The sequence below is a fragment of the Taeniopygia guttata genome, chromosome 1, assembly GCF_048771995.1.
Source record: "Taeniopygia guttata chromosome 1, bTaeGut7.mat, whole genome shotgun sequence".
Taxonomy (NCBI): Eukaryota; Metazoa; Chordata; class Aves; order Passeriformes; family Estrildidae; genus Taeniopygia; species Taeniopygia guttata.
Window position 1 is genome coordinate 109296351 of NC_133024.1, and position 18831 is coordinate 109315181.

General features: G+C 44.5%; 2 protein-coding genes across 18 annotated transcripts in view; one reads left to right on the top strand and one right to left on the bottom strand.

Annotated features, from left to right (window-relative positions):
* Positions 1-11615: 11615 nt before the first annotated feature.
* On the bottom strand, positions 11616-16027 carry LOC115496967 (uncharacterized). 2 transcript variants are annotated; one of them, XM_072935362.1, is made up of 2 exons: positions 15604-16027; positions 11616-14197 (listed from the first exon to the last, which is right to left on the bottom strand). In XM_072935362.1, exons 1-2 carry the CDS (start codon positions 15974-15976, stop codon positions 14169-14171), a joined length of 402 nt encoding a protein of 133 aa, XP_072791463.1. In that variant the 5' UTR covers positions 15977-16027; the 3' UTR covers positions 11616-14168. The 2 variants fall into 2 exon arrangements, with proteins under 2 accessions (XP_072791463.1, XP_041574654.2); XM_041718720.2 differs by lacking the exon at positions 15604-16027 and adding an exon at positions 14935-15478.
* The window catches only part of KDM6A (lysine demethylase 6A), a 149483-nt gene continuing 146673 nt past the window's right edge, over positions 16022-18831 (top strand). For all 16 annotated transcript variants that reach the window (XR_012058120.1, XM_072935291.1, XM_072935292.1 and 13 more), the window contains exons 1-2: positions 16022-16432; positions 16637-16700. Coding sequence is in view for 15 of the 16 variants with exons in the window: in XM_072935291.1 (XP_072791392.1) it covers positions 16275-16432; positions 16637-16700 (222 nt within the window). In the remaining variant the exon portion in view is untranslated. The remainder of the gene's footprint in view (positions 16433-16636; positions 16701-18831) is intronic.

Genomic DNA, 18831 nt, shown 5'->3' on the forward strand with positions numbered 1-18831 from the left:
TACCTTTGCACAGTTCATTAATTGGTTTTTTATGGTTTAGTATTTTTCAAATTTGGATGTAGCACAAAAAATAACAAGACACATGAACAGAAAAGCTAGGCTATTTTACTAGACATAGTAGCAAAAGAAAATTTTTTTCATAGAGGATTCTATAAATGTTTATTTGCAGACCTGACAACAATAAAAAAATTTAAACGTTAAAAAATCTGCATTGTTGACTAAGTAACAATAAAAATGCTTGGGGATTTTGGGTGTTTCCAAGTCCTGCACTGATATGTTTGGCCTGTTGATGATCCCCAGCCCTGCCTGAAACCTTCTGCACTGCCAATGCTCACCTGAAGAGCAGCCAGGCAGGTAACAACTGCTCTGAGTTCATCCCAGTCTTCCTCCCAGTCCTGCTCAAGCTTTTATGCTTTAAACACAATTTATTTTAGCCTTTTCCAGCTATATTGGGAAGATGTAATAAAATGCTTTTATATTTTCTCCACAAGACTTGTCCTGGTTGTTTTGGTTTTCATGAAATAAAATACCTTAGCAGTGGTGCCTTTTGTGTTCTCATTGTATTGAATTCAAATCCCACAGATGGTGATTCACACCTTGGAGCTGCACTTTGTGAACAGCAGCTGACACTCTTTGCCCTACTAATTATCACAGGGATTGTTTCTTTCCTGTGATACTCTTCAGGTGGATCAGCAAACTGCTCTTGTTTTCTGCACAGCCCTGTGATCCCAGAACCACAGAATGGTTTGGGTTGGAAGGGACCCTAAAGACCATCCAGTTCCAAACCACTGCCATGAGCAGGGACACCTTCCACCATCCCAGGTTGCTCAGAGCTCCATCCAACCTGGCCTTGAACATTTCCAGGGATGGGGCAGCTTCCCTGTGCCAGTGCCTCACCACCCTCACAGCAAAGAATTTCTTCTTTATTCCACTCTTTTTCAGTTTGAAGCAATTTCCCTTGGTCCTGTCACTGCAGGCCCTTGTAAAAGCCCCTCCCCAGCTCTCTTGTAGGCTCTCCTTTGGCACTGGAAGGGCTTTAAGGTCTCCCTGGAGCCTTCTCCAGGCTGAAGAGCCCCTGCTCTCACAGCCTCTGTCACAGCAGAGGTGCTCCAGCCCTCTGGCCAGCTCCATGACCCTCCTCTGGACTAATTCCATGTCCTTCTTGTGCTGGAGGCCCCAGACCTGGATCACTAATCCTGCAGGAAAGATGCAACCAGAAATATGGCCACGGGTGGAAGCAACACCAGGACTTCCCCTTTTGGCAAGGGCCTGGTTTTAGATCACCCTGAACAGGCTTCCCCTGTCATCTGACAGCAGATTCCTGATCCCTTTGACATTAGATGAAAGTGCTTCACTGACTTCAGTACAACCAGAATCTGTCTCTGACCAAGATAAAGGGAAAAAAATTCCAAATGTACAAAACATCACGTCAGTTTTGACATATCACTCTGATGCATAGGTAGGTCACTAATAAAATATTTAATCTCTCAGTACTCCTATTTGAAAAAACACCACCACCACCTGAGTTTGGAAAGTTCTAACTGCTGATCTGGGATAGAGTAGCGCAAGCATGATTTATCTTCTTATTAGCAATGTAGAGGAGCAGAGTATTTTCCAGTAACTGCTGTTTATACATGACATTACATGGCATGTCATAAATGCGCAGTCCCCAAATATTTCTGTTTACAAGCTGCCACATGGAGAAGCCAACTGGCATCTTGTTTGGATACTGATTTCTGACACGTGCTTTGTATACAGAAAAACCTGATTTATGAAATGTGAGATGGAAACTTGACAGGTTTTTTCAATACATACAATAAATAATTGACAGCACATAAATCACAACAACACCCAGAATGCACTTCTAAAAGCTTAAACAGCTTCTTTTTAAATTTGTCTATGATTTTGTAAAAATATTGTAATTTTTTAGCTGAATTGGGGTCAAATTTCTTATAATTTATGCAAAAGGTTCTAATAGGCTGGATGCTTTATTGACAAAAAAGGGCTGATAATCCAAGTCTGAGGCAGTAAGACTCTGAGCAAAATATGAGAGTGAGGAGACAGAAGGGAAGGCTGAAGGCTACAGCCCTTCAACCCCTAACAGACACCATATCTTGTATGACATATTTTAAAACATATTAAATATGGGCTAATACAATGGCTGAAGTTTGTGTAGCTTGTCCTCGCCTGACCTGGGTGGAGCTGTGCTAATTTACTTAGAAATGGTAGAATTTATTTTTTTTTTTAATACAAAACTACTGTTATTCTGTATGAGATAACTGTAAATTAAACAGGGTATTTTCTCAAGTGAAAAGTTTTGATAAAAAAGGATCAAAACGTTTTTCTTCCTCCTTGGTTTTGGTTTTCTTTCCTTTCCTCCTTTACCAGCCATCTCTTCAGTTTTGGCTCAGAAAAAAAGAATGCAGAAAAACAAATAAGAAAGGTAACAAATAAAGATGAATATGGCAAGTAATTTTTTAGTCTCCGAATACAAATGAAAATTATAAAAGAATGAATTTCCACAATAATACGTTGTCTTTCGACTAAAAAATGACAATGAAATTAAAGGTTGATATATATCAGGTAAGGTGTAAAAATCTATGATGGTGTCTAAGACATTTTATTTTGTAATTTCTAAAAGTGGCTCAGAACACATGAAGCTCAGAAAATTATTTCATTCCCTGGATCTCATGGCTTAGTCTGTCTGAAAAGGGAGAGCATCTCCTGCATCAGGGAAAGCAGAGGAAAAAAGCCTCTGGAAGAAGCAACTCTCAGAGCATCATGAGAGGCATCAACCACCAAGGGGAGGTTCCAGTGAGCCTTGGTGGGCTAATTGGACAGGGCAGAGTTAAAAAGACTTTGGAAGCTGAGATTGCCCATGCTGAAAACACCTTTCTTTAAGGACTGAATAAACTGAATAAAGTTGCTGATTTTCCTTCGTGATGTGGTCTTGCGTATTTCTCAAAAATCCTGACTTTTATTGTCATTACTGCAAACAGCAGCAAGCAGGGCAACAATTTGTTAATTACACAATAAAATGAATGAAAAATCCCTTGTTTTCTTTCTAAGAAGCCACAATCCTAACTTAAATTTTATGCGTAAGTCAACATGAGACACAAATTAAGCCAGATGAAAGGCACACACACTCTGTACCCTCAGACTGACACATCCAACAGCATCACACAAAACCTGGAATTGGGTCCTCTGGGTGCTCTGGGAATGATCACCACCATCATTACACATAATGCTCTGACATTTCCCTACAGAAACAAGACAACTTTTGAAGAGAGCAAGGCAACCGAGAAATGTCAGTGAAGCAGAACTGGAGGATGTAAAACCAACCACTGTGGAACTCTCCAGAGCCATGATTGTGTTGTGCCAGCTGACACCTCTGCCCAGAGAGAGCGCCTTGTTCTGGGCACGACCCAAAATGCTGAGAACTTCTCTGGCTTTTAAAAATCACTCCAAGTAAAGCATTTGGTGCATGAACCTTTGTGCCCCACCAGCCTGTCCTGTAAGGGGTATGATCCTGAGCACTCCTGCTCTGTCCCATACATTAGATCCTTCTGCATGAGGATCCTAAAGCTTCCTGGAGCTCTGTGACCACTGCTCTCTGCAGGTACATTCTCTTCAGTGATGTTTGCTGGCAAGGATCTCTTATTTGTCTATGTTTTTGTCACAAGAGAATATTCCGTATCCTGAAGCCAACTACTTCACTTGCAAAAAATGTTCTATAGCTTTTCTAGCATCCAGTAGTGTATTTCACTGCACTAAATGCTTTGTTTTCCCAATAAATTACTCTGGAAATTAGCATTTCTCTCATTGAATGATGTAACTGTTACTCACAGATTATCTGACAGTCTAGATGTCAAAATATTTTTATTGAGCGTGTACTTGCAAATGCTAGAAGTGACTGTAGGATTTTGAGCTTGAATGAAGTTAACTTAATTTCAGAAAATAAACTGATTTTTCCATATTATATTCAATCATTTTGTTATTGAAGGATTAATTGAAACAAAGTGAGGGCAAAAACCTGCATGAGAAACACTGACACTATCTGCCTTATTCTAAACCAAAACAGTCCATTAAAAAGTCAGATTACCTATGGATAGGACTTAACAGTGGACTGTAGGCAGGTCAAGTGGCAATCGAGTGTCTCTGGTGGAGGATGACACAATTTCTCTGCCTGCTTAGACAACCAGCAGGACATGCTTCACATTGATTTTACAGTGACAAGGAGAAAGCCTGGAAAAACATACTTGTGGGGCACACACATTTCCCCCTGAAAGAGCAATACATTTGAGTTAGAAACCCAAAGGCTGAGTTGAGAGGGAGAACTGTGCAGTGATTTCCATTGCAAGTCTGTGGAGAATGGCCAAGAAAAGAGAAGAAGAACAAGAGCCAACTGAGAGCATGTAAATCCATTAATCTGAAAAGTTTTTAAAATATTGCTATGTATAAATAAACAATGGGACCTTTAGGCATCACTCTGGGATACAGGCTGGCTAATTACCTCTATTCCCCCCATTTCTCATATAGGCAGGAATGAAAGTCTCCCCAATAACTTGCTGGAGGCCTATTCCATCCAGATTTTCTTCAAATGTAAAAAGAGTTGCTGTTGCTTTGTTGAAGGACTGTGCTCCAGACATAGAAAATCATATGACAACAAAAGCTGATGTTGACAGGGCGAGAAACTCCTCATCTGGTGCCCACCCTACTTCTCCCTTCATTAACTGTTACACATAATTCCTATCTTTTCCCTGGGAATTTGAGACTGTGCCAGGCCAGCAGCGCCCAAACTGCTGCTGTGGCAAAACTCCTGGTTCAGCTTCGTGCTGCAGTGACTCCCTGGTACATCCAGAAGCTTCTGTGCACGTGTGCCACAGCTTGGATGGGGCCAGAATTCGGAGCCCACGTTGTGCACGTGAGGAGGGACAATGAGGAAAGCAGGATCAGAGCTCTGCTGGTGCAGTTGATTGTTGCTCCTGCCCACAGGGTGCCTGGGAGGGGGCCAAGTGAGGTGCTCTGGTGAGCCCCATTCCCCTCCTGAGGAGAGGGAAATAGATTTTCCTGAAAAGAAGTAGTGAAGAAATATGACAGGAAGCCTTTAATGATCTGCTTCAGAGATAAGACAAAACATTGCTGGGTATCTCTTTGTGACTAAATATCTTTTGTAATTGTTGGATTCTGTCCTAATTGGCTTTGATACATAAGAGGCCTGCTTTGTGAGCTGTTTGGTTAAAACATGTTGTTCTGTTCTGCTTCCTTTCAGATGTTCTACAGATACATTACTAGGCTTACCTTTTTGTTCATTCCCTATAGCATTTCTATGCTAGCAGCACATCACACACATGCTCTTAATTTGATTCAATCACTGCATAAACGGCCTGACTTTAAACATGAGATTTATACTGTTCTACTTTAGTGCTTATGCATCCACTGATTGCCTGAAAGATTTATCTGGTTCATTAAAGCATGGGTGTATTTGAATTTGTATTTCCCTTTTTTTGGCTAACACTTTTATTGAAGTGTCCAGTATTTTACCAGAAGTTCTCAAAGTATTTTATAAATAAATAAATAAGTTATTTAATTAACTGATTCCATTCTAATATTTTCAAATTCTGTATCTTCACACAATACGGATCCTACTTTCATCTTGAACCTCTTGGCTCATAGCAATTAATATCAAGATCCAAACTGCTGTGTCTTGTACCTTCTACAGCAAAAAGTTATTTATAGCACCCACCCTATTAGATAAAGCAAAACTCTGCTGAAACTGGAGAATGAAGTTACACCAAATTCTGAGGAGAGAAGTGAGAAGCAGTTGTACTTCTTGGAGGAAGCAGAACCTGTGACAGGAATGATGGCTCACATGGCAAGGCAGATGATGGCTGTAAGTGACCTGAGCCCAAGGTAAGAGCTGTGCACTCTTCAGAGGAGTTGTGAGTTATCTTTGAACACAAGATGTTACAAAGGTGAAAACAGCCAGAAAAGCGGTGGAGTAATTTTCTAGAAAACACCTGGAACTCTGAAATGCAACTCTTCTGGTTTCCTTTGTATTTCAAACTGAATTCTTTCTGCACAGGAATATGTGGACTCTCGGTGAAGATATGTTTATTGTTGTGAAGAAACAACTTCCAATAAATTCAATTTACTAAAGAAACCTATCTGAAAGACCATATAACTGTTTACATCTAAATGTATAACGTTTTAGAAAAATAACGAGAAATTTCCATAAAGCAGAACTTCATTTATCTCTAAAATAAAAAGTTAACAAATTTCTGGTTACAACAAATAAGACTGCATGCTTCCCTTTCCTCAATATATGCTTGGTTTCATTAAATTTTACTGAGCTAAATCTTATGTATTTCTCATCAATATAAATTTGGCCAATCTGCAAAATCTGAAGTACTCTCCCTGATGTAATTTTACTAGCTATTCTGAAGTCGTTAGCTGCTATTATTCTTCCATTTTAAATACCCACAGGCATGATTCTAATTTTGAGTACAACATTTAAGCTTCTAATACAAACAATTACATGTTCATGGGGAAAAACTTTCTGAATGTTAATGTAGAGGAGGAATCACAGTGCACGTATTAAGGCTGCAAAGCAAGGAGATAGTAGTTAAAAGTGTAATTTTTCATCTTTAACCCTCATAGTCTTTATTGTTTATTTATCATTACTTTAAACACTTTTCTGAATGGTCATCTCTCATTTCTAAACTTCTCAATAAGCATAATGGAAACATTTCAAAGCTGGGCTTAAGAGGGAGTGGTTAGTTCAGGAAGATAGTCTTTATAGTTCTAAACCTAAGAATTAATATAAAAGACACAAATTCTTTCCTAGAAGTTTCTGTTAATAGTGACATGAAAAAAAAAAAAAAAAGGGTAAGAACAGTAATCAGATAAAAAAAAGATTGGTAAGAGTTTTCTTTAGAATGAAAGAAGGGTGTGAACTATTTTTCTATATAATCTACCAGTTTCATCACTTGTAGATTATGTTCCTTTTTTAGCCTTGCTGCCTGTGTAGAACTTGCTCCTTTTTGCCCATGCTCCATTGGGAAAGAAATGCGTACACAGGTAATGCAGCAAGTGTTATCTGGAAAAATGAATTATTCCTCCTTCTCTGTGGATCAGGGGTTTGATTCCCAGCAACAGCTGCCGCATCAGAACAGCAGAAAAAGAGATTGTGATAAAGACCAACAGCAATTTGTCCAATTCTTCCAACTTAAAATCTAGCCAGCAACCTAATAAACAATTACTCAGAAGTAAGGAGTTAGTAGCAGGCAATTTCTATGGCTCATAAGCTTTTAGAGGTACCAGGTTTTTGTAATTTTTAACTTGGTTTTTATTACTGTGATAGCAATCTGCAGTCAACCTCACAAGATGCAATCATTTTACTGTGCTGGGCAGCCATCCACCAGCTCCTCAGGCACCACCAGGAACAGGCTGAACGTCCTTACAAAACAATCTCAGGATTCTTCACAGCAGCTGTCAGCAGTGATGCAAGATTTATTAACAAGACAAAATTTAATTGAATTCAGTATGCTACCCAATAATGCAACCACTGTATCATCCATTCTAGCATTTGATTTCACATTAAATTGATGTTATTCTTAAATATTTTTCAGTGTGCCATACAATATTGCATGGGAATAATGACCATAAAAGTTGTCTGGATGTGGCTTTCACTTCCCCTCTAGACGTTTCTGGGATTTTGTTTGTTTTGAGGATTTTTGGTTGGTTTATTTGGGGCTTTTTTCTTTTTTTTTTCTTTGGGGGGGGGGTGTCTGTTTTTGTTTTTTTGGTTTTTTTTTTGGTTTTTTTTTTTTTTTTTTTTTTAAATCAAGGCTATTTCGGTGACTTTGCCTCAGTTTCCAATATAGCTTTGCAAACAGTTAAATCAGTATTGCTGAAGGATGGCACAGGGTTAATAACAGCGGCAGGGAGATGACTGTCAGAAGCAGGGGTGCTTTTCCCAAATAAATGTCATGGGACCCCTCCTGAGGCACCATCATTTTGGTGATCCAGCTGTGTCATTTTTGACAAAGTGCTGATACAATCATTTGTTTGGCTAAGACTGGGGAGAAAAACCAAACCAACCCCAAACCACATTATCATTTCTGCTTTTTGTCAGACATTTTGTCATTTTAACACAACATTTGTGTTCTATACATTTAGTGGAAAACACGATAGGGACAGAAAGAAGAGCTGGAGTGACTGTTCAGAAGAATTCAGCTACAGAAAAGGCCTCTGTCCAACCACTGCTCAAACCCACCTCACACACGTGGCTCTCTCCTCTCCTCTTTGTTCACAGACTCACAGGATGGGTCAGGCTGAAGGGAACCACTGTGGGTCACCTGGTCCCACCTCCCTGCTCCAGCAGGACACAGCACAGGATTGTGTCCAGAGGGTTCTGGAGTATCTCCAGTCAGGAAAGCTCCACACCCTCACTGGACAATCTGTTCAGTGCTCAGTCACTGCACAGGAAAAAAATTCTTCCTCATGTTCAGATGGAACTTCTGGGCATCAGTTCCTGCCCGTTCCTCCTGCCCCACAGCTGGGCACCACCAGCTGCTGTTGGGATCTCCTGTCTCGTACAGCACCAAACCACCCACCCATGGCAGGGTTTGGAAGCAAACAACTCCACCTGGGAGACAGAATCTGTGATCCTCCTACCTGTATTTCCCATGCGTTTTTTGCACACCATTGGCAACAATGCAAAATGAGTAACCCCAAATAGATATAAAAAAAATCAGCTGATTCATAAGAGGCTTAACAGTAGGTGTTTTGTTCTTCACTAATCATAGATACTGTATTTTCAGTTGTTTTCAGAGAGAGAAGCATAAATAGAGCAGGATGTCTTGTTTAGCATGGGTTGATGTAACAGAAACCAGGAACAACACTGACTTTACAAGGAAACCTGTGTCTTAACTTGATTTCCTGAATAAAGGAACTCTGATAAGCATTTTGAAAGCTTATCTGGACTGATCCATTGAAAATGTGACTTGATCTTTACTGAGCAGAAGTCTCTTCAGAAGGTATTTCAGAACCTGCAGGTTCAGGTCTTTGGGATGGTGGTATTTTTCATTAGAGATTTGCCTGCACTGAAAGAATATGTAATAAAAACAAAAACCAATCACTTACTGAAAAAAAAACAAACCCCAAACCAATTACATGATTGACAACAGAAGTACTTAAAAATCACACATTTGTCCTCTTCTTTGTAAAGGAAACAAAAACTATGATCTGAACAGGACCAATATAAATTTCTTAAGACCATATCCTGGTCCTTTTTTTAATATAGATTACCCTTGGGAAAAAATGTATCCATGCACTTTCAAACTTTTATATCTTTAAAATAGTGCCAGTTACATCATTACTTTCATGGTCTCTAGAACAGACTCCAGTAGCTTGGATGCCTACATGTAAGCACCTGAGTTCATCAGGGGAAGCGGATATTTTTGATTGAGAGGAAGGAATATTAGAGGGACTTTCTTCTCAGTGATACTAAGAAGCCATTGGACAAGTATTTTGTTATGTGAAGATTTGAATTCACAATTTCCAGTGAAATTTTTTGTATCTACTAGTGACAGAAAAAGAACTGAGTTAGGAGGATCAAGACTCTGGAAAACATTGCAGATTCTCAGTGAAGCTTCCCTTTTCTACCCCAATTCCCAAGAAACTTTTGTCCCATTGGGACTAATGGCAATTTCCTTCCTCTCACTCAGCTCTCAATTTGCAATTACATACCCATGGAGAAAAACTGTTTTGACTATTCTCACAAGAGAAACCACAGGACTCACTTATAGACAGAAACACCAAACCACCATTAGAGAACATCTCACAAACTGACTTCAATAGCACTGAGTGTATTTATACAAATACACAACTCAAGCTTCCAAACAAACCAAACTGCATCTTGAGAAACTGTAAGATGGGAAATTCTCCCAACCATTCCTAGACATTTCCTGTTTCACAGGTTCCCAACTGAAGTGCAGCTGAAGGGGAAAGCAAGGAAAAATGTACTTAAAGGCAGGTTTAGCTTTGGATTTTATGAATGTCAAGCTGATAGTAGAAACTACTTGTCTTCCTCACATCATCCTGTAAAAGCTCTGTGAGAGGCCTGTTCCAACTCTTTACTGACATGCACAAGACACAGTGGAGCACCCCTAGACAAATTCCAAGCATAACCTGCCTCTTGATAATAGCAAACTTAAGAAAATAAAAAACAGCAAACAAAAAAAAGGACATTTCAGTTTGGTGTTTTGCTTATCCTACAGTTACATATGATGAACACGTATACATGCTTTGAGTACAACCCCATTGTGTCCTATACATCAAATTAATGGAATGCCAACTCATTTTTGGGAAGATTCAAAAATATAAGAGAGTTGTCCTACAGCAAATAAGTCTGCAGATTTAAGCATAACTTTTTATTTCATTTGAAATGCTCTGACTCACCCATTGCTGTAAGGGAATCCTGAACTGCTTAGACAAGGATGGAGAGCTGTCATTGTTTGTGTTTCGTAAATGCAAGATGGAGCTTCTTGAGCTGAGGTTTTGACTCTGCCACACCCCATGTCCCAAAGCTGCTTCTGCTGTTTGGACCTTTAAAACTCTCACCTGTGCACCATTAGAAGATTTAGTATCTACCATGTGCAAAATACCCGATTTTAAAAGCGGTTGATGTTGTAAGAAATGGACAGGGAAGAGAGATTACAGCCAAAATAGTGTCTTAAATTGGTTATTGAAGATTTTGTCCTTTTAGACATCCACATAAAAAGCAACATGCACAAGAGTTGAGGCTTTTAAAATAAGTAATTCCTAGACACTTATCAAAAAGATGTGTGCATGAAGCACTAAATTAAATCCAGTAAGAGCATGTGACATCCTCTGTTCTTGGAGAAAAACAAAAATACCAGATAATAAAGGATTTTGGATAATATTGGATTCTGTCCCAGGATTAACAAAAGTTAACAAGATATCCATTCACCTGGTTTGCTGAGCATCAGGATTGGCTCTTTTCAAATGTTTACAAAAAAATCCTCGTAATTTTTCTCAGAGCTGGTTTAGAAATGTGATTTTTCATTTCCAAGCCAGAAAACCAGCAGGCTACAAAGGTATCAGCCCAGCAACTAATATTAAGTCAATACACATAAAACCACCATAGAAACACAAAGATGGGATTTTTTTCCTCTTCTTTACAGCACTTGCCAAATTCTATTAAGTTTCAACAGTCAATCTGAAGATAAGTTAATATATACACAGTATTTTATTATCACCTTCTCAAACTCCTGCATGGAAACAGATTCAAGAAATGTCAGTTTCTCTGCACTGTTTTGGAAGAGCAGAGATCCTTGCTCAGATCATCTCCTGTCAAACAAGGGATTTCTTTGGAAGGTGGCAAGTCATAAGCTGCCACATCTGGTTCCTAGGAGGAAGACAGACATTCACCTAAAACTATTACCATAAATGAAAGCATTTACACATTTGGAATGCACACCAAAAACACAACCAAAAGTGCTGAAGGTGGGAGGTACAGGCACAGCTGAAAAAAGGTCTAAAAAACTACCGACAGTAGCACTGTAAAGGAACCACCTCCTGGACAAGCATAATTTTTGACATTATTTATTTCTCCAAGTCAGCAGAAACGGTCAGTTAGTATATCATAGATCTATACACTGCAAAAATAGGATACAGATCTTCTAACAGTTGTTTCTTCTGCTGGTAGAGCTTCAGCAAAGGGTCCCTGCGCTCACACTGGCATGCACAGAACTGGTCTCTTACACAGCAAATCCACAGAACACCCCAAAACGCCCTGCTTTCTGAATTTAATCAAAGAGCTCAGAATACAGTTAAGGTGATGACACAAATTCATGGTTTTCCGTGTTTGCACTGAATTGCTGACATGTTGCTGCACAGGGATGGATATTACTGCTTACCTGGTGACTGCGTGGACTTCTTATGACCATGAATTACCACTTAACTCCCAGGTGCATTCCCACATTAAGCCTTTAAAAGACAATCCAGGTTTTAAACTCATCCTAACCAAGGACAGAGAGGGCAATAGACAAAAACGACCACATGATTCAAGCAAGACAGAATAATAATAATTAAGGTCTATAACCACAGCATTTAGCCTTTATTTTCAAAATTTTCATTAAAAAACCCTGTATTTTTTTCTTTATAATAACCCATTTCCTAGACTAGTTCACTCCCCTTACTACCCAATGCTGGGAAAGTATTTATGAGATTAAAAAGCAATTTTTTCTTCAACATAGTAATAAAGAGCATTGTGATGATTTTTTTTCCTATTTTCATTAATAATTCTCCTATCCATGTATAGGTTTTCCTTATTGCTAGCAAAAGCATTTGCATTTTTTGTGCAGAAAAAAAAACCATAAAATGAATATATAAATGGGGTTTAGATCAGCTTCCCCAGTTTCTTGACCACCATATACTGTTAAAACACAGATCATCACCCAACACCCACCAGAACTTTAGAGTGGGTAATTACAAAGAAAATTGCAGATAATTTAAATACAAACTCTAGCCAATGCTAGAGTACAAAAAGGAAGTACCACAAGATTTTTTGTTCCAAATATCAAGAAAATAGTTCAGTAATTTAAGCTTTTGTTTACCTTGGAATAAAAGAAAACAACAGTAAGGAAAACAAATGCAGAAAAAGAAAAACATTAATGAAACTGCTTTCTCCCTGACTTACTGGCAGATTTTACTATTTTATGCTGCTTTCCCTCATGTGCCAAATAGCCACGTATTTCAGGCAGGTTGACTAAAATTTGGCAAGATGGCAACAATGTAAGTATTAGATTTATGTTCTGTAGGACACAAAATGGCATCCTGTGGGTTCTGTTGGTCAGTCTGCATTTTTTGTTGCTGTTCTTTCAATACATGCACGTTGCCACATGAATCCAAGGCTGTCTCATCACATTTTGCCTGCTCTGCTGCAAAAGGATTTGCCTCATAGTCTGAGGCCTCCTGAGCTACTGGGAGCATAATGTTGACTCCACACCTCAAAATCCTTAAAGAGCAGCATCAGTAGAGATCACACGTGGCTCCTGAGCTTCTGCAGACTCTTGGCTAAGGAGATGACCTCTGCCCTCATTTGATTAGCTGGTCAAGGCTTGCAGCTGCCTAGAACTTCAAAGTTTTCAAAAATGAAAACCAAACCAACTGCAACTGATATACCCAGCTTCAAACACCACAGTTTTTCCAGGGGTAGATCTTGCTGCAGGTGACTATAAAGTATGCCCGGAGTACTTTATTTTGTGGAAGACCATAAGATTTCAATTGTGTCCAACAGGGACTGATCTACTGCTCCTTCAAATTTGCTACCTGACTTGGGAGTGACAGCAAATAAACAAACAAATAAGAACATCTGGAAATTCAAAGCCATCAATTCAGGCAGGGTAAAGGGGGTTAAGGGTGGCACTGACAGGACTAGAGAGGTAACTCAGGGGTTGTGACTTCAACTGCACACAAGTTTCAGCTGGACTAGGACTCTGCTTCTGTGGTCCCCTGATTTGCTCTGTTTAACAATCCTTTTCTTCCACTGAGAAATGGTTTTGTCTACTCAACTTTCTGCTGATTTATACTCGGGATACTGCAAAGTGGAATTTTACACCTGAGAGTCCAGAACCACAGAAACAATCTGCATTGAAATCCCATATTTATGGCACATTCCCAACCAGTCAGGCTCTTGGCACTGATTTTGGCACCTGAGGAAAGTCTGCTGAGAAAATCCATGACAGAGAACCATGGACAATACATGTGAACACAGATGTTCGATCATAGTGTTTCCACTATTAGCAGACTATGGCCCATTCCCAAAACCAAAAATAACTTGGGCTTTATCTGAATTTCAAACTTGCAACTCACAAGTTGCAAGAGACTTTAAACACAAGTGCCTGTCTCTTATACCACTACTCCCAACAAACTGGCAGCTGACTCTTTTGTGAAGAAATGCAACATCATGAAACCAAGATGCTTTTTTTTGTTCTTCCTGCATTTGCATCAGAAAGCAGAGCTACATTACAAGAGTCTGCTTTTAAGAGCAGCATGGACACACTACTCTGAGTCTTCACTTGCATTATTTAAGACTTTGTCTTGACCAGGTCTCCATTCCTGCCAGTGTCTCTTCACCATCAGGACCAGAAAATGTGTGAGGATCCACCTGTAAAACACCACTGACACATTAGTTGAACACTTATAGAGGCAGAGCACGATTAGAGAGTGCAATTAAAGGAGAACCAGCAAGCAGCAGCATCCACTGCATAGGCTGGTCTTTGACCTTGTTCATGGAATTCCCAAAAGCAGCAAATGGCCTTTACTTTTGCTTTAGAGCACCTGGTAATCATCAAACAGGAAATTCAAATGGGAAAAGCCAGCGCAGACATGGAGCTTCAGCCGGACACCAGAGAAGCGATGCAGTGCTGTTACAGAAGGGTGTTCTGATCCATTTCCAGCAAAGTGGGAATGAGCTGTGTCCTCCCACACCCACAGCAGAGCCAAGATCGAATGATCTGCAAACACCTTACTTAAAAAGCCCTAAAGCCTCCTGGCTGTGTGGTATTGTAAAGAGAAACGGGATTATTTGGGTCCCTGGTAGAGCTGGGAAGGGTGGAGGAACCCAAGGATGGCGTGGAGGCACAGGAACAAGCATGGATTTCCCATTCCTGCAAGTGTTCAACGCCAGGTTGGATGGGACTCTGAGCAACCTGGTGTAGGGGAATGTGTCCCTGCCCATGGCAAGGAAATGACCTTTTAAGTCCCTCAAGGCAGTCTATGATGCTCAGGTAACGCTTCACGTACAAGTCGTACCGGTGCTGCGCTACGCCGTATGAAGAAAGGAAAACAAGCAGCAAACCCCCTTTCCTTCCCGCGCCTGCAGAAGCTCAGAGCTGTACTCACACGGAGCCGTGCCCAGAACCCGCGTTCCCCGGCGTTCCCCGCCGCTCCCCGCGCCGTCCTTCGCGCTCCCCGGCCGCGGCCGGCCCGGGCCCTCCCCGCCCTCACGCCCTGAGGCCCGCGAGGCATCGCGAGACTTGCCGCGCGTCTCGCGCCAAGCGCGCGCGCCGGCGGGGCCCGCTCCACCTGTCACGGGCTCCCGGGGGAGGCGGAGGGCGTGGGCGAAACCAACGGCGGGGGCGGCCCCCGCCCTTCCGTGCGACCGTTGTCCGCCGACCCAAGCATCTCCCTCGCAGCCCCGCTCCCGCTCCCGGGAAGCCTTTATTTCCCGCTTGTGCCAACAGCGCCACGCCCGGGGCGGGGCGGGGGGTGCGAGCGTGCCTACTGCCCCCCGCCGGTGGGACATGGCGCCTTCCTCAGCGGCGTCCACTCCTCCAGCCCGGAGCCCCCGTTACGCAACTCCACCCGTGAGCACAGCCCTCGCCCGTTCCTCCTCCTCTTCCCACCCCAGCGCCCGCCACTCCCGACAGCTCCCCCCTCCCCCGCCGTTCGCTTTTAAAGGCGCATCCCAACCTGCTGGTGCTCTCTAATCGAAAAGCTCGTTTGACTGACGGCTCGCTCAGCCTATCACAAATGACGGAGCTCCTAAACCCCACCTCTCTTATCACCTACCGACCAATGGCGTGAGGCCGGCGGGGGAGGCGGGCGGCGAGGGCCAACCAAACCGGAGCGCAGCGGCGGCGGAGCGCAATGACTGACGTAAGTCAACAAAGGTCACGTGGGGCGCGGCGGCCCCGCCGATTGGCTGCGCGGCCGCGGGCGGGCGGGGCGGGACGGGGGGGGGGGTTCGCGGTGGCGGCGCGCGGGGTCCGCGGTGTGACACAATTACAACAACTTTGGGCAGCGGCTCCGGGGAAGTTTGTACGGGCGGCAAAACACACCCCGAGCCGCGGGGCGGGCGGGGAGGATCCCCCCGGCTCCCCGACACCTCGGCTCCCCGCGCCGCCGGCGGCGAGCGGCGATGTAAACACCGCTCCGCCGCCATCCGCAGCCGCCGCCTCCTCCTCCTCCCCCGAGTCGCCAGCGCTGGGGCTCCCTCCCCCCTCCTTCCCTCCCTCCCTCCTCCTCCTCCTCCTCCGAGCAGCGGGGCTTCCCCCCGCCTCCCTCCCTCCCTCTCCCCTCCCCTCCCTCCCTCCCTCCCCCTCCCTGCCGGCTGTTGTTGTTGTAATAAAAGTTGTGGTGTGTGTGTGTGTCGGGCACCCCGCCCCGCCCGGCGCTGGGGGGTGTTGGGGGCGCGCAGGGAGGGGGGGGTGCGATCCGCGAGTTAATTACGCTGCGTTTCCATGAAATCGTGCGGAGTGTCGCTCGCCGCCGCCGCCTCTGCTGCTCCTTTCGGTGATGAGGAAAAGAAAATGGCGGCGGGCAAAGCGAGCGGCCAGAGCGAGGAGGACTTCGCCAGCTTGACAGCCCAGGAGAGAGAAGCCCTATCCGGCCTCGACAGGTACCCGCTCCCCACTGCGCCCCGGCCGCCTCCGTGTCCCGGCTCGGCCCGCGCTCCCTCCGTGTCCCCCCGCTCCCCTGCCCGCGGCTCCCCGTGCGCCGCCGCTCCCGGGCCGCGCTCTGCCCTCGCCCGCCCGCCGCGCTGACTCTCGCTAACGCCGGTGCCTCTCTCTCCCCTCCCTCCCGCCCGCTCCCCTCCTCGCAGCCGGCTCTTCGGATTTCTGAGGCTTCATGAAGATGGCGCCAGAACGAAGGCCTTGCTGTTAAAGGTAAGCGCGAGGGTGGATGTGGAGCGGGGATGGGGGGGAGGGGGGGGTGAAACGGGGGATGGGGAGCGAGGCGGCCCCGCCGCCCCTTCCCTCGGGACCCCCGGGCCCGCACGGTGAGTGTGTGCAGGGGCTGTGCGGGGGGCACCGCCACCTCCGCGGGGTCTCAGCGCGTTGCTGCCGCCTTTGCCCCTTTCCTTTTTTACCCCCCCCCTCCCCCCCGCCATTCTCCCCGAGCGGGACGAAGGGAGCGTGGCCATGCGGGTGCCCGTCCGGCCCTGGGACGGGAAAGTGGCGGAACCCGGGCCCGGGAGCGGACGGGCCGGGGGAGGGGGCGCGGGGGCGGAGGGGGGGAGGCGGAGGACGAGGAGGAGGCGGCGGCAGCAGCGGGGGGAGAGCGAGGGAGGGAGGGCGCGCTCGGCGCTGCTGACGTTGCCGCTCCCCGGACCCTCCCTCGTGATTTTCGCCCCCAGCCGCCGGGAGCGGAGCCGGGGCCGGAGCCCGCAGGGAGCGCGGGGTCCGGGCTGGGGCGGGCGCGGCGCTGAGCGGCTCCCGGAGCCCGTCCGAGTGACTTGTTTACTCTGCGGGCCCCGCTGCCTCCATGCAGCGTGCCCGCTCCTCGGCGAGCCCCGCGGCCCGCCCGCCGTCCCGGCTTGACAGGGAGCGGGGCGTCCCGCGGGCTGCTGCCGCCCGGCCCGCTGTCCGGAGAGCGCTGTTTGTCTCTGTGCAAAGTTGTTGGCCCTGTCATTTAGTTAAGTAATGGCTGCTCCTGTCGGCCCAAGATGGCCGGACAGGGAGGAGAAAGAGAAGGGGGGGGAGGTAAACACGAAACAAACACCGGGAGCGAATATGGGGAGCGTGGAGCCCCCGGTGAAGGCTGAGGGAAACTCTCCTGCGCATCCCAAGTTCTTTCTGGGCGCTTTTCCTGCTGCTTTGCAGCGCCGGTGCCCTCCTTATCAACCTGTAGCACGTTCTGCTGCCCATCCGTGAGCTGCTGACAAAGGCAGCGGGCCGAGTGTCTGCCAGCTGTGCTTAAAACAGCAAACGCCAGGGAAACGTTCGAGTAACAGAATAACTGGAACTGTTTTTGAAATGCCACACGGCTGAAGCAAAGGGGACAGTGCTACTCTAGTTCCTGCTTCCTGGCTTGTTCCTGTCAGTAGTGTGGCGTTTGACACTGCTCATCCCATTGTTGTGCCCGGACTGTATCGTGGAGGATTTTTTTTTTTTTTTCCTGCTGCTGATTTTGGTTGATCTGAAGATTTGACTCTAAAGCGTGTTGAATTGGATAGCCTAGGCCTGTGCTTGTGTTTGGGTGTTTATTTCTGGCAGGATTGGAAAAGCTCAATGTCAGGACGTGGGGGGGAGGGATGGAAGGAAAAGCAAGTACACTTTCTTTTCTTTCTTTTCTTTTCTGCTTATATTTAAAAAGAAAAAAAAATCTCGCGGTTTCCTTTCGATTTTCAGAGTTATTTATAAGAGCACTTCTCTCCATTAATCAAAAAGGTAGGGGAGTGACATGCCAAACCAGTTAAATAACATTAACTGTTGGTGGACCAGAACTCGTGTCTGCTGTGTGAATGCTGGTGAGCCTGTTGGAAATATTAGACCGAATCCCGTATGGGATAGAGCTTAAGGATGCCAGATAGAAAATAAAAGCTTCACATCTAATTAGATCATCTGTCACATAAAATCCCTGGTTTAAGTTTTATTTTGTGTACTGTAAAATTAAGTGGTGGAAGGAGCAATTCAGCCTATTAATTGAGTTTTGTGCCTTTCTTACATGTAATGCTTATTTTAAAATGCCAGTCAATTGTAATATTAGTGTATACAATATGGAGTTGCGGGGCATTTTGATAGTTTTGAAATATGTTTTCAGAATTATCTATGTATGTTCTTTTACTGTATTAAGCTGCGAATCCATGCAGTGAATGCTAAAAAAAAATCCCCAAGCAAACAAAATATTTGTTATTTCACCTCAGTTTTCGGACAGTGTTTTGTACATTTATGAGTTGTGCAGTAACTCGTGAAGCATGTTCTTTGTAAAACTTGTCTCTGAGAAAGGTAGATTACTTAAGGAAGTGGAAGGATTAAAACGTTGCTGTTCAGTGCAGAGATGTTCGAGAGGAATTTC

What these genes read in the sequence shown, in the direction of transcription:
- LOC115496967 (XM_041718720.2), bottom strand. Translation starts at nt 15,337, where the DNA reads ATGTCCCACCGGCGGGGGGCAGTAGGCACGCTCGCACCCCCCGCCCCG. An exon ending in GGTTCTGGGCACGGCTCCGT is followed by an intron (nt 14,198 to 14,934) that starts GTGAGTACAGCT and finishes GGTGTTTTACAG; the next exon opens with GTGGATCCTCACACATTTTC.